This window comes from Phyllostomus discolor, chromosome 13 (genome assembly GCF_004126475.2).
Source record: "Phyllostomus discolor isolate MPI-MPIP mPhyDis1 chromosome 13, mPhyDis1.pri.v3, whole genome shotgun sequence".
In the NCBI taxonomy this organism is placed as follows: domain Eukaryota; kingdom Metazoa; phylum Chordata; class Mammalia; order Chiroptera; family Phyllostomidae; genus Phyllostomus; species Phyllostomus discolor.
In genome coordinates this window covers 44,312,820-44,333,531 of record NC_040915.2, presented here as the reverse complement: position 1 = coordinate 44,333,531, position 20,712 = coordinate 44,312,820, and the positions used below count along the sequence as shown (strand labels likewise).

General features: G+C 56.2%; 1 protein-coding gene across 1 annotated transcript; it reads right to left on the bottom strand.

Moving 5' to 3' along the window:
- Positions 1–1,059: 1,059 nt before the first annotated feature.
- VPS33A (VPS33A core subunit of CORVET and HOPS complexes) lies at positions 1,060–19,812 on the bottom strand. Its single transcript, XM_028527814.2, has 13 exons — positions 19,616–19,812; positions 18,106–18,171; positions 17,544–17,671; positions 16,474–16,660; positions 12,448–12,564; positions 11,441–11,615; positions 10,443–10,636; positions 9,087–9,213; positions 8,239–8,306; positions 7,468–7,605; positions 5,374–5,511; positions 3,661–3,829; positions 1,060–3,284 (listed from the first exon to the last, which is right to left on the bottom strand). The coding sequence occupies exons 1-13, from the start codon at positions 19,715–19,717 to the stop codon at positions 3,103–3,105; spliced, it is 1,791 nt and encodes a 596-aa protein (XP_028383615.1). The 5' UTR covers positions 19,718–19,812; the 3' UTR covers positions 1,060–3,102.
- Between the last annotated feature and the right edge of the window lie 900 nt (positions 19,813–20,712).

The window sequence follows — 20,712 nt, the reverse complement described above, 5'->3', positions numbered from 1 at the left end:
GTCACCGGTTCGATTCCCGGTTAGGGCACACACCTGGGGCTGCAGGTGCGGGCCCCTCAGGGTGGACACAAGAGGCAACCAATCAATGTTTCTCAACGTCGAATTTCTCTCCCTCTCTTCCCCTCTGGCTAAAAAATAAAAGTTTAAAAAGAGAGGCCCATGCCCTTCCCCTCCGCCTCCCACACCCTTCAAATGGATGTCTCCAGGCAGCTACGCATTCTAGCCTTTGTGGCCTCTAGTCAGCACCTGTTTTTGCATATTTTATGACAGTGGAGAAACAAACTGAGAAACATTATGAGGCTTGGAGTTCGTATGCATTGATTTACAAATATGAGGATCTGAGAAATGCCACATTGTTGCCCTTTTCTCTGTTTGACAAAAAGGCCGCCCCCCCCCCCCCCGCCCCCACCCCCTGCCATTTCCTCCAGTTCGCCATCGTGCTAAACCACACACGTTAATGCACACCAGGCTCAGAGCACCACTCACTGACCGTGTGTCATCTGCATCCCTGCCTCCCTCGCAGCCCCTCCCCCCATCTGCACTCAGTTCGCTTGGCTATTTTAAAGCATCTCCTCTTGGACCCCACTCGGCTGAATACAAATGCTCCCGTCTGGCCTGGTGGCCCCGGCGAGCAGAGCCGGTCTCCCCCGAGGGCAGGGCTGGAGCGGACGGGGACTCACTAGGGTCTTCCCTTCCCACTTCTCTCCGAGAACTCCGGGCGCTGGTGTTAACCCGCCTCCTTTCAGCCGTTCCGCTCTGGTCCTCAGTTAAACCGCAGCAGTTCAAATTCTCCTTTGTCCGTTGGCTGAAATTCAAGTCCATAGCAAGACACAAAACAGCGCCTATGCAGACTTCTTTATCTACGCAGACTCCTTTCTTAGGGGACGGCCGGTATAGCAGAGCTGTCCACCCAGCAGACAAAAGTCCAGACGCGATGTAAACAATCCGCCCTGCCCAGGAATAAACGCACCATTCACATACGCTTTCTCAGTAAGGCCACACTCCCCTGAGACAAAGACGGCCTCCCGTATTAAATGAACGGACACAAAGGCGTGTAATATATATAATTATCCACCACTTTCTATTTGCATACAAATGAAGCAATTGATGTTTCTGAGTCTTCGGGGGAATGCACTTTCAGGTGCTGACTGAATGGTGCTCCGAGCGGGCGAGCGGAGGGCCGAGAGTGAATGCAGACACATGAGACGCAGCCGAGTGTCTGTTCACGGGCGAGAAACCCCAGCCCAGGAGACCCGAGTGGACTTGAGAATGGAATCCCACGAGCCAGAAACGCGGCGGGACAATGCGCACTTCATTCCGCCCGGCGGCAGGGGCCGACAGCAGCGGCCGGGGCTGGGAGGCATAAACTAATCTCCCTGGGATAGCGAGGGTCTGAGCAGGGAGTTTCTAAAACAGGAATTGTTCCCATTAAGACAGTTTCCAAATACCGAATGCCAAGGCCAATTAAGGACAAACAGATCTTTTAAATATTACCTCTTCTACCCCCCCCATTCTTATACTGAACAGATTTTTAAAAAATATATATATAGAATTTTGCCTTGACCATGTGGCCCAGTGGGTCGGGAGTCCTCCCGCTAAGTGAGGGGTCACTGGCTGGATTCTCGGGCAGGGCCCAGGCCTGGGCTGCGGGTTTGGTCCCCGGTTGGGATGCGAGCAAGAGGCAGCTGGTCAATGTTTCTCACCCTCCCTTTCTCCCTCCTTCCCCCTCTAAAAATAAATAAGCAAAATCTTTAAAAATATGTACAGCATTTCTCTTTCACTTCATAACATGCAATGTGCCTAAGAGAATGCCACTAATGGAAAAAAGTGAGGAAAAACGTGTGGTTGCTAATTAACCATGGAACCCTGGGGAGGATTAACCATGGGGCGGGCACTGACTTGGGTCCCCCAGCAGAGAGGGGGACCAGCTCATTTTGCTGGAGACTTGGGCTGTGCAAACGTCGGTTTGGCGTTAACTCCCCCAGATGCTGGGGTGACGCACCCACACCCCGCCTGTCTCTCCCCTGGGCTGGCCGTCCCCGCGGGAGGAGTGGCCGCTGTGGCTGCAGGCCTCCAAAGTCACCCACAAGCTGTGTCACAGGCGGCCAAGGTCACTGGACAAGGGACTGACGCGGAACTGGGTGTTTTCAATGAAGGCAAACACCAGGGGCTGAGTGTGAGCGGCCACGGACAGCTACGGACGTCCAGGTGGTGGTTACCAGGGAGACGGAGCAGCAAGACACTGAAGCAGCAAGGGTGCTGTCACTCAGGGCGGGGCCAGCTGGGCGTTGGGCCCACGACGGGCAGGGCAGGGAACGGCACCCACCACTGCAGGGTCTGGGAGTCAGGGACATGTGCTCTGAGCAAGGGTCCTCGGATGGTTCGCTTCTCAGGAAGCTGCTCCCGAGCAGCGCCCCCTCCCCCCTCTGCGTAAAAAGCCCTGGGCAAGTACCACAGATGCAGCTGATCGGACCGATCATACACTTGGCTTCGGGGAAAGGAGCTCCCCCAGATCTCTCGCTTCGTAGACTCCAACAAGCCACAGCACAAGGAATCAGACCTGCCTTACTGATTAGGGGAGACAGAGAGCCGGGGACGCTGGGCATCCTGTGCCCCACTGGGCGGGAAAAGGAAATCTCGCCTCGGTGGCCAAACTGTCCCCAGCTCCCAACGCCTAACCACCGCCCTAGGCCTGTGACTTCAAGAAATCTGGCTCTACTTCTCAGGGGTCGGACTTTCCACTTTTATTTCCATTTTTAACCTGCCTGGACCCTGCCTTCTTGTCTGATGGCCGGGCCCCATGTGTGTGGCTGTACAGACGATCCAGCCCCACCGTCCTCAGCCTGTTTCCAGAGGTCTCCCACGGAGATCCTGAGCTCAGGACACTCAAAACTGTTCTCCCCTGTTCTTCTTTTCTCAGGCAGCTAGGAACCCAGAGGAGGAGGAGGAGGAGGAAGGGGAGACCAGCCTAACTGGAGGGGGCCGCCCCGGAGGTGCACGCTGCACTCTGGCGGTCTCCCCCGTGGGGCCGCACTCCCTCCCAACGGCATCTTCGGCGGGCGGCGCACCCCGCAGCTCACCGTCCGGCCCGCCCCGAGCGCCCTACAGGGGTCTCTCCATCAGGGACTCTATCCAGGTGGCCCCGTTCACCAGTTTGGTGGTGGCGATGACGTACTCGGTGCCCCCATCCTCCAGCTGGGACAGGAAGCGCAGGGCGGCGATCTCGGCGAAGGTCACGCCCCCGAGGAAAAAGACCAGGGTGACCCGGTTTTCTCCCGGCTGACCTGAAATGGAAACGTTTCAGAATCAGGGGCCTCGATGAGCTTCTCTCCCCACCTCTTAAGAAACCGCATCGTTCGTGGGAGGAAGCGACGTCAAACCCGTCTTGGTCAGACGGGTCACGGGAAACTCAGGCACGCGATCTCGCTCCCGGGCGTTTTTTCTGACCTCCCAGATCTCCGCTCCGAGGCGGAGACCCGCTCCCCCCAAGGGGACAGCGGGCTCCCGTGCCGACAGTGTACAGGGGCAACGGACCAAAGGGCTAGCCCGGACCCTGACCCCCGGGGACCTGACCAATGCGCTTTACAAAGCAGCCGCGGAGCACACGAGAGCCGCGCCCAGGGCGGGGCGTGGTGGTCCCAGGGCCCGCCGCCGACTCACGTTTCTTCTGCAGCCCCGTGGGCAGGGGCTGCCGCTCCTCGAAGTGCGGGCCCGGGAGGATGCGGAGCACCTCCTCGATGCTGCGCCAGCCGGGCCGGGAGAGCAGCTGCGCCAGCCGCACGCTGAGGGGGGCGTAGCCGCTGTACACGTACGAGATGTCCGTGGGGCTCTGCCGGCAATCAGAGGGGGCGCCTGCAGGTGCACGGCCTCAGAGCCACCTGGCCGTGGCCTTTCGCGACCCCAAATGATCTGTTTGAGGCCAAGCCGCAAGCTGCCCTCCGTAACGCAGCAGCCAGAGGTTCACATCCTTGAAAGGCCACGCAAAGCACCTCTAGGTGCTGACAATGAACGTGTGTTACTCGGTTTGGCAAGAAACTTCCGGGAGGGTGGCCTGGCAGTCCCACTTGTGGGCACGCCTCCTACAGAGGGGCTGGCGCCCGGGAGACTGGCCCAGAGCTCTGACACTAACCGCCACGTCGTCTGAACCCATGAAAGGCCGGAAGCAACCTGGACTACGATTGACAGAAATCTGTTAAATCGTAAAATAAGGTGCATTGGCCAAGCCGCTATGTAGCTGGTATAAAGAACTTTGGAACACGAGGTAACTCTCAGGAGGGTCTGCCGGACACTGCGTCCAAGGGGGGTGGGCGGGGGGAGGGAGCAGCAGGCCGGGACAGTGAGGAGGCCAGACTAACAGATTAGCACGCCGTGTGACGTGTGTACGTGTGCCGTGCCGTGTTACACATGCTGAAGTCTCTGCGTTCCAGGTGGGAAAAAACAACCCGACTTTGCCACCGAGAGAGGAGGCAGTTTAATTACTGGCTTTCATCGCACGGGGCAGCCCAATCAAATCCCTTATGGAAAACCAGGAGGAAAGAGGAGAAAGAAACCGAGGAAGACTGGGACAGACAGGGACGTAAGGCGAAGGTCACCCCACTTCGCACACCAACGGTGCAGAACGTGCACACGCATGTGCTGGTGCTGGCGCACGCACAGACTCCTTCCGGAGGGGCGAAAATGGGCCGGGGGTAACAGCAGTTGCCCTGAGGGGGGACTGGGCTCAGACGTGGAGGGAGCCTGACTCTTCCCTGCCTGCCTCACTCTGGCACGAGCTCACTCTCCACCGCGAGCCGTGTCTTCTGGGTCCTCTCGGCCCCTCTCCTCGGCCTGCTGAGCCCGGGCAGACTTGCAGGCCCTAGACCAACATGCTCCTTGCCCTCTGCTTGGTCTGGCCCCTGGGAGGCACCAGACAGAAGCTGGTGGGCGGGCAGCAGTGAGGTCAGGGGTTTCTCGCAATCCGCCCCCCCCCCCCGCCCGTGTCCTCCCTGTCCCTCCGCTGGAGGCTGGCAGTCCCTCGACAGGCGGCCTCTCACCCCTCGTCTGGTCGGACAGCAGCCCCCACAGCTCCTCTGCCCAGGTCCGGGACAGCCCCCTCTCCTTGCCCCAGGCCTCGGCGGGCCCCCCACGCCCTCTTTACGAAACTCCCTCAAACCGCCCAGTGTGAGCGCGCCCTCCCATTTCCTGCTGGACGGAACACATGAATGCATCATTTTTTTCCTGAACATCATAAATCTGTTTTTAGGAAGGCAGGCGGCTGCGTGGATCGGGCAGCACATGCCGTCACCACCACCACCACCACCACCACCACCGAATGCTCCCCGGCAGCTCCCCAGGCCGGCGCGAGGGCGGTGCCCCACTTCCTCGTTGACCCACCTGCTCGTTGACGTCGTCCATCCAGAGGCGCAGGGTCTTCCGGATGGTCGGGTAGCTGTTCCGGCCACCCGCCTGCGGCTTCAGCAGGCCGGCCTTCTCCAGGCTGTGCAGGGTCAGGAGGTGCTCGTAGCCGTACGTCTGCAAGAGGGGCCGCCCGGCCCAGCGTCAGACCGGGGGAGGGTCTCCGCGCCCTTCGGAGTGGAGTGCTGCCCGCCCGGCGGTCTGGTGTGCGCCCCGGGCACGGGGACCCTCCTGGCCCTCGCAGCCAGCCCAGCTCACTGCCTCGGGGAGGGACTTAGAATGCCCGGAGCCCACATCCGGGGGCCCCACCCGAGGGAGCAGCGAGTCAGCCCCCACTGGCCTGTTGACAACACGACTCTGCACTGCGGGGTCACTCCCGCCGGCCCCCCTCTCCCCACGCGCACGGTGCTGCTGCAGGAGCCCGTGCTCCTCCTCCCAGGTTCTAACGGCGCCGTCTTCCCTCCGGTTTAGTTTATTGTGAGAACACAGCGTGCGGTCCACAGGGCACCCGGGGCGTGTCAGCTGGCTGTCACGGCATCGGTGGGGCGTCCAGCCTACAGCGGGCTGTTAGTGGTCGGGCTCCGGGGGGGCGGTCCAAAGTTACACGTGAGTTTTCAACACCCGTGATGCTCGCGGGTGGGCCGTGCAGTGCGTGTGCGTGGGGGGGACACAGTCGGCTACGAAAAGGAATGAGGCAGGTCTCCATGTCCCAATAAGGAAGATCGTGGAGGAGGGGAGGGGAGGTGGGGGAGGGTAGGGGGCGATCGACAGTGATGGGAGGAGACTGGACGCGGGCTGGCAAACACACAGCAATGCACGGACCGTGTGTTACAGATCTGTACCCCGAAACCTACACCGCTGTGCTAACCAGTGTCAGCCCAATAGAGTCAACCGAAAATATCTCGGATACATTCTTAAGGACAAAACAATATAGTAATGAATATTATGTATATGGTAGAATCGCATTTCTGTTAAAAAACCGTCAGTAAGTCACAGCCAACACTTCCACCATGTCTTCCGTGGGGGAGCAGCGTTCTGTTGTAAGAGCTCCCCACGCGTGACCTTGGTCTTCCTCGTCACAGCCCCACGACGTCGGTGTCGTCATCGCCTCTGCTTCACAGAGAGGTGTACGGAAGTCGCCCAAGGTCACACTGCTAACACCACCACGGCGGGGGCTCGGATCCAGCCGGTCTCAGCCCCCAGACCGCACGTGTAAATGTTTTTTACATAAAGGAAGAAAGCGATCACAAACAGACAAAAAGCCTACGCTGACCTTGGTCCTACCTGGGCGGGGAGCCGGGCAGGGAGTGGGGTGCAGGGAGGGTCACATTTTGCTCCGTGTACTTCTGCCTCACACAACAAGGACGTGTGTGGTGTTTGTGTAATTTTTAAAGGGACAACCTCCCCCCCAAATTGAGCAAACATTTAGCTTTAACAATAATGGGTGTAACTGTGACTGGTAACAGCAGATAAACACTGCCTGAGAGTCTGCAAACCGAGTGGAGCCAGCAACTTTACAAGTAGATACTGCGGGGCTCTTCCTTGTTACAAAGTAACACAGGCTGAAGTTCAGTGAGTCTGCTGAGGAATCATGAGAATTGTTACAAAGTAACACAGGCCTGATTTCAGCGAATCTGTGAGGAATCAAAACAGGCAGGGCTCCCTCCCTCCTTCCAACGCCGCCTGGTGCAGCGTGTGGGCACTGGGCCCCGGTGCCCAACTGCTGAGCTGCGTGGCCTCGGGGGAGGCGCGCAGCCACCCTGTGCCCCAACTGTACCACCCAGAGAGCGGGGCGGCTTGGGGGCTGCTGTGGGCACCGGACGGATGAACGCCGGCAGAGCTCTCCCTTGGCGCCCGGCCCCGGTGAATGCCCCACAGACTGGACGGTGATGATGGTGATGACGGTGATGACGCAAACACAGCACACCGTGACTGACACCGCGGACAACCCCTCCGGGTGTTCAACGGTGGAAAGGACAGCGGACACAGTGTACCGAAGCGGCAGATTTGGGAAGTCTTTAAAAAAAAAAAGTTTTCTCCCTTGGCACATCCGTCAGTTACCACCACACTGACCTGGAGAACCTCTCGTTTGTAATGATCCAGAACTTTCTGTTTGAGCCCGCTGTTGCACACAGACTGGAGGCAAATCAGCCTCAGCACCTTGATCAGAGGGTGCTTCTGGGCGATGCAGTCCTCGATGTAGCTGTTGACCTGCGGGCGGAGCACAGACAGACAGATGCGCACCGGCCCGGTGTGGGGACCTCTCGGACTCGGTGTGCACACGCCTCTTCTTCGAAACCAGACACAGGGGCTCTGAGGGGGGGCGGCTCCCTTCCCCACATTCCCGAGGCCCCTCCAGGGACCCTGCCGCCTGCCCCCAGGCACCAGGAGCACCAGGCTCTGAGGCCACGCTCGTCTCCCCGGACGCGCGTCTGGACTCCCCTGCCCCTGCGCACCGCCTCCCGGGAGGTGTGTGTGGCCCAGCCCACCCCCGCACAACAGCGATTTACCGGTAACGGGACTATTTCTAGACAGCGGACATTTTCAAAGGCTAGATAATTTTAAGTTTAGTAATAGAGACGAATATGTGAAGAAACTCTTAGACCACGTCTCTCTGACAGCAAATACCCTCGGCCGCCTGCCGCTGCCCTCACAGCCCCTCGGCCTCAGGGGCTGGCCCGGCCCCTCTGTGTCGCAGCGTCACCTGATAAAACGTGCGTCTTCCCACTTTGCATTTGCTCTTAAAAAAAGCAACACGCTGGAGCCGAAACGGCTGCTTTCCTAGCCATGACCCCATGTCTGCAAGCAGTCAGTACCCGTTCGACGGTGCCACCCCTCACGCACCTTATCCGTGTCTATTCCAGACATAAACTCCTGCTCCACCGTCAGCTTATCGAAGAAGTCCTCGGAAGCTGAAATGTGATCAGGAAATTTACAACCCAGAAGTTAAATAAACGCCCACTTATTTGAGCGGTGTGCTTTCACGGACAGCGCGCAGTGAAAGGAGTAAGACATGCCAAAGAGCAAGCAAGGAAAAGGCGGAAACCGCCCCCCGATGCGAATCCTGGAAAAGCACGGCCACTCTGCAGCCTGTGCTCCCGCCACTCGGAGATGCAGTCAGCCCCGCCCCCCATCCCCATCCCCCACCCCCCAGTGCCACCCCCACAGCTCAGAGACCCGTCTCAACAACTTTGCTGCCTCGGTGTCCACGCAAGCTCTTTTCCCCGGAGTACTTCATCATCAGAGTCCACCCAGTTTCGACTGGTTTCCATCAACAAGGGAAGACCCGACTGGCCGGCACTGCACTGCATTTAAGAGTCGGAGTGCGCTTCACAATCCAGGGCCCCGGCCAGTCTCCTACCAGCTGTTACAGCCTGAGTTTTAATGAATAAACTTGCCTTCGGCCTAACATACACCATCCACACTCTTTCAAAACACTCACCGCATGCTTCCTACCAATTCTGCAGAAAGTTCAAGCGAAAAACAGAAACAGAAACATCACACTGCTCTAATTAAATAATCCTCAACAACAGGAGACTGCATCATAGGGTTACCTCATTGCAATAGTGAAAAGAAACGTGTTAACCACGAACGGCACACGTTTAACTGTGACCCTCTGTGCACCTGATGGACAAGGAGGACCAGAGTGGTGCCAGGGGCCAGACCGACCCCGCGACCCTGCGGACACTCACTCGTGACGTCTTTGATCAGCTCCGCGATCGAGGTGTGGTTGGCCAGCGAGCCCCTGGCCGCCTGCATGTGGGGCAGCTGGGACACGAACTGCTTGATCTCCCCCACCGTCTTGGCGTGGTGCCTTTCCTGCAGCGGGCGGGGCCACGGGGAAGGGGGAGGCGCTTTGAGAGCTCTGTTCTCCGCACAGCTCAGTGGCGTTCAGTTTAGTTTAACAGGACAGAATCCCAAATGAGCCGGGCCTGACCCAGCTCCCATGTCACATGGAGCAGAAGAGGGGCGTTCGCCGGCCGGGCCGCAGCGTTGGTGCGCCGGCAGAGAGCAGACACCTGCGGCGTTCCCTCCCGAGGCCCCGGCTGCCGCTGGAAACAGGGTTTGTGGGCATCGGCGTGTGTGCTTGGGGGGGAGGGGGCAGTCCTGGGGACACCGCAGACATTGAGGAGGAGAACACCGAACTGAAAACAGTGTGTTAAGAGGGGAATGTAAACGTCAGAAAGTTCCCTCTATAATAGGAAGAAAAAAACCCATGCTTCCTACGGAACCTCAAACTTGAACCATCCATGAACAAAGTGAACCTTGCTTAGTGACGAGAAAGTGTTTTTTCCCCACAAAACGGAATCATTTAGAACAAAATAACTTCAGAAATGTGAAAATCAATTAATGAATATAATGTCTAAGAAAGAAGAAATCTACAAATACAGACTCGGGAGGAAAACCAGTTTTCAAAAACTCTCCAAGTTCCCGTCTGTAAAGTCCAAGTGCTCAGCCCACCAGCTGGCTGACCTCCCATTTCCCACAAGGGCCGAACTGGGAACTGAACCCGGGACGGGGCAGGAGGCAGCGCGGGGGCGATAAGGAAGCCGCTAAGGAAAAAGCCCAGGCCCTGGGGCCTTCACTGTCATTATCGCCCAGCATGTCCTCCGCAGGGTCCCCCTCAAGGGCCTGTCGGCCAGACTTGGGGTTCTCACCCCCGGCTGCAAGTCCTATCACGAGGACCTTCTATTCACAGCGCGGCTGGCTTCCCCTCGAGGAAGGCAGGGAATAACGAAAAAGAAGGGAAACGAATGTTTCTGACACGAGGTGGTGAAGTGCAGACACTGTCCCCAGCCCCAAAAAGGGCGGGGGGGGGGGGGGGGGGCGGAGAATATAACAAAAGCCCTTTTCTCACGGGCCTGGGAGACAGCTGGAAGGAAGCCCGGGTGGCCCAACAGGGTGGTGGGCGGTTTCCGAGGACTCGAGGTGGCCACCGCATTGAGGCTCTGCCCTGGCTGGACCTGTGGGCAGCCCCTACCGCGCAGGTGATGGGCAGTCCAGCCTGGGACGAGCGCGGCAGCAGGACCAACCAGGGAGCCGCTCACCTCGAACGCCGCCGAGATCACCTTGGCTTTCTTGCTCAGCACGGAGCCCACCGCGTTGAAGTTCTTGTCCCGGATCTCGGCGTACAGCTCCTCTGCGGAATTCAGCTGCAGCTTCTTGGCCTCCGTGGGAAGGTCCTTCCCGCCGTCGCCCTGCTTCTTGGGCGCAAATTTCTCCGGCGGTAACTTCACATAACCTGGGTGACGGGGAGGGAACGGGCGCCCGTGGGCGTTTTCTGGGAGAACCCCTCAGGCACGGGGTGGGGGGTGGGGCGCCAGGCAGCACTCGCCCCCTCGGGAGAGATGCGAGCCGCCGCCACCAAAACACGGTGCCCAGCGTGGAGGCTCTGGTTTTCCCACAATCAAAGTACACTCTGACCGTAAACAAGGAAGTCAGGATTCTTATTAAAATTTTTTCCAGTTCTAAACGCTGCCAGAAAGCAGTGAACACCGTGCAGGCCCAAACCAAACCGCCCATGTCTGGGACCCCCGACTGACAGTCTGGGGAGCCTGAACCCCCGCAGGTGTCCATCGGGGGTCCCCGACCTCCGTGCCAGCCTCGCCCCTAGGTTCCCGGCCCCCCTGCCATGTTCTCTGCTTTGGCCGGCCGGTCACCCCCACTCCCTGCTCTGCCCGGCTGCCTGCCCGTCGCCAGCAGCTCCCTCTCCAACCCCTCCCCAAGGCCACCTCGCCCACAGCTCTCCCGCACGACTGCCGGCCACGAGGACCCGTCCTCTCCAAACTGCAGTGTCACTGGTAGCCAACCCGGGGCGTCTGCTCACAGGGACAACCACAGTCCTCCCCCTGCACGTCCTGCCAGCCCCCGTGTGACCAGCAGCTCGCCCAGACACTGCCTACCTCTAGTGTCTAAGAGTCAAAGGCAGTATTTTTATATTTTCAGTTATTCTCGTTTATATGCAAAGATAGCACCTTAAAAAAATGACCGTCTGGATGTTTTTATCAGGCGGCCTATTGGTACAAACAGACGGCAGCTGACTCACTGTTCTGGATGCCGTAAATCTCATCGATGAGTCCTTCGTACGTAAGCTGAGTGGCGAGAGGTGTTAACAAATCCACGTTTCGGTCGAGCAGCAAGAGGTTATCGAAAACGGGAAATATTGCATTCTGGCTCCCTGTAAACTCTCTCTTCATCCTGATCATCATGTTGGCCACTTGCTGGAAACAAAACATTGGATCAGGCGGGACCCTCCTGGGAATTGGCCGATTTTGAAATTCAGCTAAAAACAGAAAGACAGTCGAAGAAGTAAAGAAAGAGAAAACCCGTGGACCAGCGAGGCCGGTGAGAAACACGCAGCTGCAGAAACTCATGCCGGCCGGGCGTCCCAGCGCTCGGACCGCTGCTCCTGCACTTCCGTTCCCGCCTGCTGCCGCCATTCCGGCCGTTCCGTTCCGGAACGCCACCATGAACGCGCCCTAGGGAACACCCAGCCCCCACTCCCACGGGAATCATGGGCCGAGGTGCCTGCGCGCTCTGGGCAGACGGGACCTCGTTTCACGTGTTTCCGTTTGAAGACGCTTTGTAGGGCAGGTGCTGGTGATGCACCGTCGTCGCTCACGCTTGCATGCAGCTAACCTAACACTTGGGGGCGCTAGACAGCACATCGGCCCTGTGTTTGGGGGCTGTTTTAACAGCAAAATCACCAATGACGGGCACAAAGATGCAAAAAAGTGTGGCATTAAGTAGTGCGTGGCCCCACTTAGTGGCAGAAAGGATACCGTTTACAGTAGGAGCCGAGACGAGGGCAGAGCATGGCTTTGCTCAGTTCCGGCTGCCCATGAGCACGCTGGGCACCTCAGAGTCTTGGCTGCTCTGGGCAAGTCCACAGAACACACATGGCGATTTGGGGTTATGATACACTGTAGCAAGCAGGCGAGTTCCCAAATAAAAAGGATCGACGGGGCTTGTCTGTAAATGGCTTCCCACTCCTGCCCCCCCCCAGGGTGCCGGGGGGGCCCCCCTTCAGCACCGGACAGGCACGTCTCTCACCCTCGCACACTCTCCTTTCCCGAAGATCTGGGGGATGGTCCCGTACAGGGCCTGCAGGGTCATCAGCCCCTTGGCTGCGTGGTACAGGCTGGTCTGGTCGCTCTCCAGGTAGCACTCCTGCGGGAGGAAGGGCCGGTCACCGTCAGACCCCGGTCATCCAGGCGCCTGCCTCCGTCCAGCACCAGGCCTTGGCAGTGGGAAGACCGGTTCCACCTGCTGGGGACGCAGGAGGCGGGACCCAAGTCCCTTGCAGAAAGCTGCTGTTTGGCATTTTAGGCCACGAGGCCAACAGCTCAGCGATCAGGGTGCAGCCGTGGAAGCAACTCTCCCGGGGCAGAACCTTCTGGAAGAAAAGTGTTCACCAGGCACGCCAGCTCTCAGTTGACCAGCTCCTGCACGAATTACCGATGAGCAGAGACTCACACGGTTCTCTCAGTGGCCGGCCGTGGTGAGTGTAAACTTTGGGGGGACGTTTGGGGAGAGCCCCAGGCTCATGTGCACAAACGCATGAATTCTCAGACCCCCCGAGTCCCAGACGACCACACAGAAGGACCCTTCGCATTCTCACAGGCACTCGGCAGGTCCGCACACGCACCAACAGCCGTAACAGCGTGAGACAGGGAAAAGGACGGTTGAACAACCTTTAAAGCATGATGTTGTTTTTGGAAACTGTATTTTACTTTATAAAATATACAAAGTGTATTTTGGTAAGTATACAAAAATGCACTTTTTTCTGCATTGTAAAATAGCTAAAAAGAAAGATACAGAACCAGCTGAGAAGGGGGAGAGGAAAGCAATCAGCTCGGACACGGGAGGGTAAGGGCGCGGGTTCTGGGTGTGGGTTCTGGGCTCGGGGGCCCTGATGCGACCCCATGACCCCACCCCGCTGCCGTCACTTCTCAGCCGGCCCCGAGGCAGCGAGGCAACCTCTCTGTGCCTCGGTGATGCCTCTGCAGAGGGGACCATATTGCACACACCGTAAGGGCTAAATGGGAAAAACACTTATCAGCGTAGCTTGAGGTTTAGCACCTGAAACGTGTTCGGTGCTTAATAAATGTTAGCTCTGATTGGAAGCTAGATGCGTATTTTACAACCACCATCCACTCACTAGTGGATCTCTAGTCTCCAGAGCTGGGGGGGAGGGGACAGGGACGGCCTAAGGGTCAAGGAAGAGAAGGCAGCTGGCTCTTCCCAGTCTGCGTGCAGCTCACCGTGAGCATTCATGTTTTTTTTTTTAACTTAAAAGTTCTATTACCACCAAAACATTTTTTATAAGTCTATTGTTTAAAAAAGATATGTTAGTTCTAACTTTGGTCTAATGTGATCAGTGGTGGGGTGATTGGATCAATATCTCAACTCTATTTGGCTCGTGCAAACTTCCACGTGGTGTTTCAAGCCAAGAGTATTTCGGGAGGGCCAAAAGCTAATGCCTATTAACATTTAAATAAACATAATTTGCCCTGGCTGGAGTAGCTCAGTGGATTGAGCATGGGCCTGTGAACTAAAGGGTCACTGGTTCGATTCCCAGTCAGGGCATGTGCCTGGGTTGCAGGCCAGGTCCCCAGTATAGGGCGTGTGAGAGGCAGCCACACACTGATGTTTCTTTTCCTCTCTCCTTCCCTTCCCCTCTCTCTAAAACCAACTAAAGTCTTTAAAACAATACATACACATAATTTTTGACCTTGCAAAGTTCTTTTTTAAATTGTCTTTACCAAGGCCATGGATTTTGTATGCGCTGGTTTTCACACGTACACACTGAGGTCGCACCACGCTTAGCACCGTCACCGAGCGTCAGACCGGGCAGCACTCTAGCCCCCGCGTCCCGCCCGGTGCACCGATGGAGACGGCCCTCAGCGCGTCCTGAAAGCACAGGCAGGTCCCGAGTGCCTCCGGCCCCAGGCACGCTCGCTGTTTAAGAAGCTCGCAACCAAGCCAAACGTGGCTCCACCGGAAATCAGGTCTGAATGGAGCGCCCGGCAGAAACTCGTAGTGTCACCATCCGGGCAGCACGCTGGATCTCTAAGGCGGGATCCTTCAGCGAAACGTTTCAGAGCCCAGGGCTCGACGACCTGCGCCCAAAATAGCTCTGCGCTTCCTTGCCAGCCCCGATTCAATAAACAGGAGCCGGTCCCGGACGGCCTCGGTCCTGCCGGGACTCGCCCTCCTCAGCTGCTGCCCATTCACACTCACTACGCGGGCGGGAGTTAACTATACGTGAGGACACCGTTAGAGACACGCGTGAAGTGAAACGTGGCAACACGTCCACTCCAGCGTCTGGGCGACGGGTATGTGGGCGCTCCCAGTACAATTCGTCCAACTGCCTCCGTATGTTTGCGGTTTTCTTAGGAAAAACGCGGAGGAGAAACCTGCGCCGTCGCCAGAGGAGGCTCAGTGCGGGCAAACCCGCGGGGAGCAAGCGCGGCGGGACAGAAGGGCCCGGAAACTCCGTGTTACCAGACGAGCCCCTCACGCCGCCAGCGAGGGCTGCCCAGGCTAACTCTCACGGTGGTGACCACTGTGACAGCCTGCCGGGGGACAAAACGCTTCACACGATGTCCTGCAGGACACCAGTGTTTCTCAAGAGCTCTAGCCTCCAGCCCTGCCTGCTGTGGTTCAGTTGGTTGGGCACTGCCCCGCGGACGGAGGGGTCACGGGTTCGATTCCCCGTGGGGGCACGGGCCTGGGTTGCAGGCCGGGTCCCCAGTAGGGGACATTCGAGAGGCAACCAATGTTTCTCTCCCTCTTTCTCCCCCCCTTCCCCTCTCTCTAAAAATAAATGTAACACATCTTTTTTTTTTTAAGTGGGAGGGGTGAGCTGCAGCTGCACAAACTATTTACGGGGTGTTAGAGTTCTCAGTCTCCGGAACACAGGCTGGCCGTTCCTCGCAGTGTTAAACTCGGAGGTCAGCCACGGAGCCCGGCCGTTCCCCTCGCAGGTGCGTCCTATGAGAAATGAAAACACACGCGCACAAGCCCCGAGTGACTGTCCACGGCGTCATCGTGGATGAAAGGTCACCAGCTGTCCACCACAGATGAACGACAAACAAAATGTTGGATGCCATCACAATGGAATGCTATCTGGCAACAAAAATCAATGAAATAGCGATATATGCTGTAACATGCTGTAACATAGAGGAACCTTGAAAACGTGATGCTAAAAAGAAAAATAGCCAGACACAAAAGACCACATATGCTAAGGTTCACTGCTAAGAAATTTCTAGAATGGGCAGATCCACACAGGCTGCAATACACGAGTGTTGCCAGATGCTGGGGTGGGGGGATGGGGAGTGGCTGCTAATGGCGGTGGGTTTCTTTGGGGACGACAGAAATGTCCCCGAATCAGACAGCGGTGAGAGCGGCACAACTCCGTGAGGACACTGCTGAACTGCACACTTAACAAGGGGGAATCTCTGCTGTGTGAGCTGCGCTTTAATAAAGCGATTACTGAAAGACTGAACTCCCTGGCCACTGGAAACATCCACATGATAAAAGGTATCACAATGTAAGGTAAAAAACAAACCACACACTGCAGAAGATACTTGCAGCTTTTGTTGTAAAGATTTTTATTTATTAATTTATTTTTTAAAGAGAGGGGAAGGAAGAAGAGAGGGAGAGAGACATCAATGTGTGGTTGCCTCTTGCGCACCCCCTTCTGGGGACCTGGCCCACAACCCAGGCCTGTGCCCTGACTGAGGGTCGAACTGGTGACCCTTTGGTTTGCAGGCCCCTGCTCAATCCACTGAGCTATGCCAGCCAGGGCTATACTTGCAGCTTTTATAATCCACAGTGGTTAAGTATCTAGAATATATGAGTGTAAAGAACTCCTCAAACAGAAAAAATGAGCAAAGAAAATGAACAAGCACTTTGCAATTCGCTGAAAAGAAAAAATCTTAGTACCCCTATGAGAAAGCTCAGCTTCCCAGTAACCAAGGAAATGCACATTAAAACAGCAGCCTTGACACTGTCACCCTCATAAACTTAGCCCAAGTTCAAGTCCGATGTTAAGAAAGAAAGCACCAAACTTACTCTGAAGGCACCCTCCGACTCCATGGACAAGAGGTCCCCGTCAAAGGGGATGAGGTCCAGGCCGTACTCCTCCCTGTGGATGAAGGAGCCCAGGACACCCAGGTCCTTCAGCCGCTGCTCGCACAGCAGGCTGCGCCGGGGCACGAACAGGATGTGGAAATCCCTCGCCGGGCCCCGCCTGTCTTCGCTGCAAAGGAAGTGCCGTCTGTCAGCTCGGACACTCTTCGGGGTCACAGGCCAGGGTCACAGGCCGTGCTGTTCTGTTACCCCCAGAGCCCGGTCCTACGCCGGGTACACAGCAGGCACTAAATAAATGCTGACTGCTTCAAGATACCAGTATTGACTTTCCGACCCCCATTGCTGCAGTCGCTCTGTTTTTTTTTTCCTCCCTGATGGGAAAGCGGCATCGATCCCCAGACGACTTCGTAATGCATTTTCTAGCTTCCTCTTAAACTATTTATGGGGCATTAAAGCTCTCAGGTTTATTGACACAGGGTATCTGTGTCCTCCTGACAACAAACCAATGCAACGATACAGAGCCTTAGATTAAAGCGGAAGATCGATGCCTGACTTCCCTCCTCTGCTCTCCTGACCGGTGACCCTCCCAAAATAGTGCATTTGCTTTTAAGGTTTTCAGGGCCACATCGACCAACCGCACCACAGAGCGCAGGCCGGGCTGGGACAACTTCCTCTAGCGGAGGGATGCGGCATTAAACTGTCCTCAGCTCTGACCTGCTCTGCCTACGAGATTCAAGCACAGTGTGTTCAACGTATTGAAAAAACAATCGTTAGAGGTTCTTCTGTTTAATGAGGGTCCCTGTACTGATACCGGTCCAAACAGTCCGCTGTCCTATAAACAACAGGGTTACTCGATGACCCCGCTCTCCAGCTGTTTGAACAGTTTCAGGTTTTGCATCCCCCCCCTTATCCTTTCCCACCTGCCCCGGTTTCCCGAAGACCACCTTCCCACCCACCGGCCAGAGAATGGAGTTGCAATGAGGGGGCCTGGCACCTTAGCACCAGCGGAAGGGCCAGCCTCTGGTGCACCCAACACAAGCTCTGGGAAATACCTGAGCACGTTTTCAGCGATAATGTCCATCAGTTCTAGCCTGGGTCTGACAAAAAAAATAATATTCTTCACGTCAGCTGCCGGCAAACGGCTTCCTTTCAGGGTGAACATTTTTTCCACTTCGTGCTCCTAGGAAAACACACACACAAGAGGTCAACAAGGAGCCCGTCTTTGCCTATCGCATCCAGACTCAGTGGTTATCCATTCCCGGTCAAATGCACTTAATGCTGAGTTTTCCAAACTTGGACTCTCCAAAGCCAGACGTACAAAGCTCCACGTTTCAGGATGACGTCACTGCTCATTGCATCGGAATTCACATGACCCTCACACAATGAACTATCAGAGACACCAGGTCATGGTCACCTAAAGCAATGCTAATAATTTCCCTGAGATGAGAGTCGGTATAGCATCACAGGCCAAAGGACCACTGTACACAAAATGTTAGTCACAGTGAACGTCAGTGTTCAGAAAGGCCAAACAAGAGGAAATGTAAAAAATCCTCCTGCTACTGCTAGAAGTGCAGAATCCTCAATCCCCGAATACAACCCGAACAGCTCGTTTACCTTCAGCAGGGAGTACTGCGCGATCAGCCCAAACGGCCCTGTGAGGTATTCATCCCACACTATTGCCTGTAAGAGGACAGAAGCATTCTCTTATTACAGTTAATTTCAGGAATGTCGACAACAGCAGCAGAAAACAGCAGTTACACAGAGGAGGGCCATCTGCTTCCAACTCCGAATTGAGCAGGCTCCAAATTTAACAGACTCCGACCACACTCACACCCTGCGGGCCTAAGGAGAAACGGCAAGGGCAAGCAATGCTCCTGCTGGGTCCGGGGGGAGTTCAGACTTCACCCCTGCCCCCGGCGGAGGGAAGGACCTGAGCTTCGCTGTGTGTCTGTGATTCGACCGAACCACTCGTTAGCTGCCAATGGCAACAGTTCCATCTGGCATTGCATGTGTAAGCATCATATCATCATCCAGTGACATAAAATTAAAACCTCAAAGGTAGGTATTACAAATCTTACTTTGACAAAAGAAGGAATTTTAAAAGGCTCACGAAACTCAAGTAACACGTCCAAGCACAGCATAAGGAGTCAGGCCTCCACTCAAGGACCTAACACCTCGAGGGCCACTGCTCCGAGCTCCCGGAGCCTATGTACTGCTCCAGTCCGGGGTCATTGCTCTTTCTTTGAACGGGTATTTGTACTGAGATAACTGCAGGGGATGTTTTGTTGTGAGAAATAGTGCAGAGATCCCTGGGGCACTGTCTCCACTTTCCCCATCAGGTTTTACAAAACGGTAACTACAATATCGCAGCCAGGATGCTGACGTGGATCCAACCCAGCATCGTGTGCCGATTTCAGCATCATTTCCCGAGCTCGAACCGGGGTTGGCCTGCTTTCTTCTTACCTCCCTGGCTGCTAGCGCCCACGCGACCTCTCTCGGGGTTCCTACTCTGACTCCTGAGTTTCCTCCATTATCCTCTTCTGTTCAGAGTGTGCTGCCAGTTATTTAGGGGACTAAGAAATCCTAAGGGGAGAGGTAATATCACTAAAAAGAAATTCTACCAAGTCCCCAGCCTGCCGTGTCTGATTCCGTGTCTGGATGCTAGTAAAGGTCTAACAGGAGACCCGGTGTTATTTTTGAAGGTAACTACAACTTCTCTCATAACCCCTAGGGGCAGCAGGATAAGGGGTTGGTGCTTCCGAGACTCTCCAAGGTGTGAGTTGTAAGGACACGCGTGATCGCTGCAATGAACGACGCCGTCCCCCTTCCGGGCCGGCGTCCCAGGGGGCGGTGGTGCTGCCCCTCTAGTCCTGAAGAGCACCCGACATATAAGCTGGTTCACGGGGGCTGAGACACCACGGTGGCTCACTCGGCTGCCACAGTGCAGTGCGCTGCCACGCAGACTCCGGGCTGTCGGGCCCAGGTCCCACCCGAGGGCCCCTCTCGCCGCCCCACCGGTCCCGCCTGGACCAGGAACCTCAGACGCCTGGAGCTCCGGCGGTCGCACCGGAGGAGGCCAGGCCGGACCGGGCTCGAGGGCGCCGTCCCCGCCGCCGTCCCTCACCTTGCTTCCCGCGCACTTGTCCAGGAATTCGCGCAGCTCCCGGCGCACCGCCTCGCGCAGCACGTTCAGGTTCACTCGGCCGTAGGACAGGTGCGCCGCCATCTTGCCCCGCCGCCCACCAACGCCCCCCAACACCCCCCAACCCTAACGCATCTATTCCGCTTCTAAGCGAGGGCCGATACTCGTGGTCACGTGACAGCGGTTCACGTGACCGCGGCCGCCGGCTGCTCGCAAACCCGGAAGCCCGAACGGGCAGGCGTCCGCGGCTCAAAGCGGCCCTAGCGCCGCCTTTTCCTTTCCCACTGAAGCTGCCTCAGTCCCCGAGTCTTTGGGCGCTGGGAATTTTTAGTTTAAAAGCAGAGACGGGATCCTGCTAGCCCCGTTTAAACTCTAAAAATCGCCCTTTTTTCTTAGTGGCAAGCGTACCCGCTGTAGGTAATTGGAAGGTAAAGGTGAATGGAAACTTTTAAATTATAGCCATCAAAAAGGTCCTTCGCTTTGCTCTTGTGGGTTGTGGGCTAAAATTTACAAAAATAGCCAGGGTCTGAAGGAACCTTGAGTGACTTGTTTGGCTCTTCCTGGTAGACTTTTCATGCATTTCACGCAAATACTATCCGATGTGGAATCTGGGTCTCCCCACTTGCATCATCAATACAATTTTTTCGTTACCTTGTGAGTTGTGGCTGTTCTAGGGTAGTGTAATTCACATAAAGAGCTTTTCAACGTGCCTGGGACTTAATTGCTCAGTAAACACTGTTTTAGGATGATCTATGCATTTCGATACTTGGGGGTAGAAATCGGGTATTCGGGATCTGGTGAGCGGATTGAAAACATTTGTCGTGGAGTGCAAGGTCTTTTGGGCTCTTTGTTAAAACGACTCACTTAGCAATTACCATGGAGTCTGAGGAAGCAAAGAGTGGACTTGGGGGATTGTTAGAAAGACCACTGTGCGTATATACATGCTTCCACTCTCAATTGTATGATCCATCCAAGACATTTAGGTCTTAAAATAACTTGTTTCCACTCACACAGGACTGTTACACGCCCTGCTGTTCAACCTGTATCACAAATTCTTTCACCTGCGTGAGTTTTTGCCC

Coding starts and splice junctions, on each gene's coding strand:
- VPS33A (XM_028527814.2), bottom strand. CDS start 19,717: ATGGCGGCGCACCTGTCCTACGGCCGAGTGAACCTGAACGTGCTGCGC. Junction 17,672..18,105: donor CGCAGTACTCCCTGCTGAAG/GTAAACGAGCTG, acceptor GTGTTTTCCTAG/GAGCACGAAGTGGAAAAAAT. Junction 5,512..7,467: donor ACAAACGAGAGGTTCTCCAG/GTCAGTGTGGTG, acceptor CCCCTCTTGCAG/ACGTACGGCTACGAGCACCT.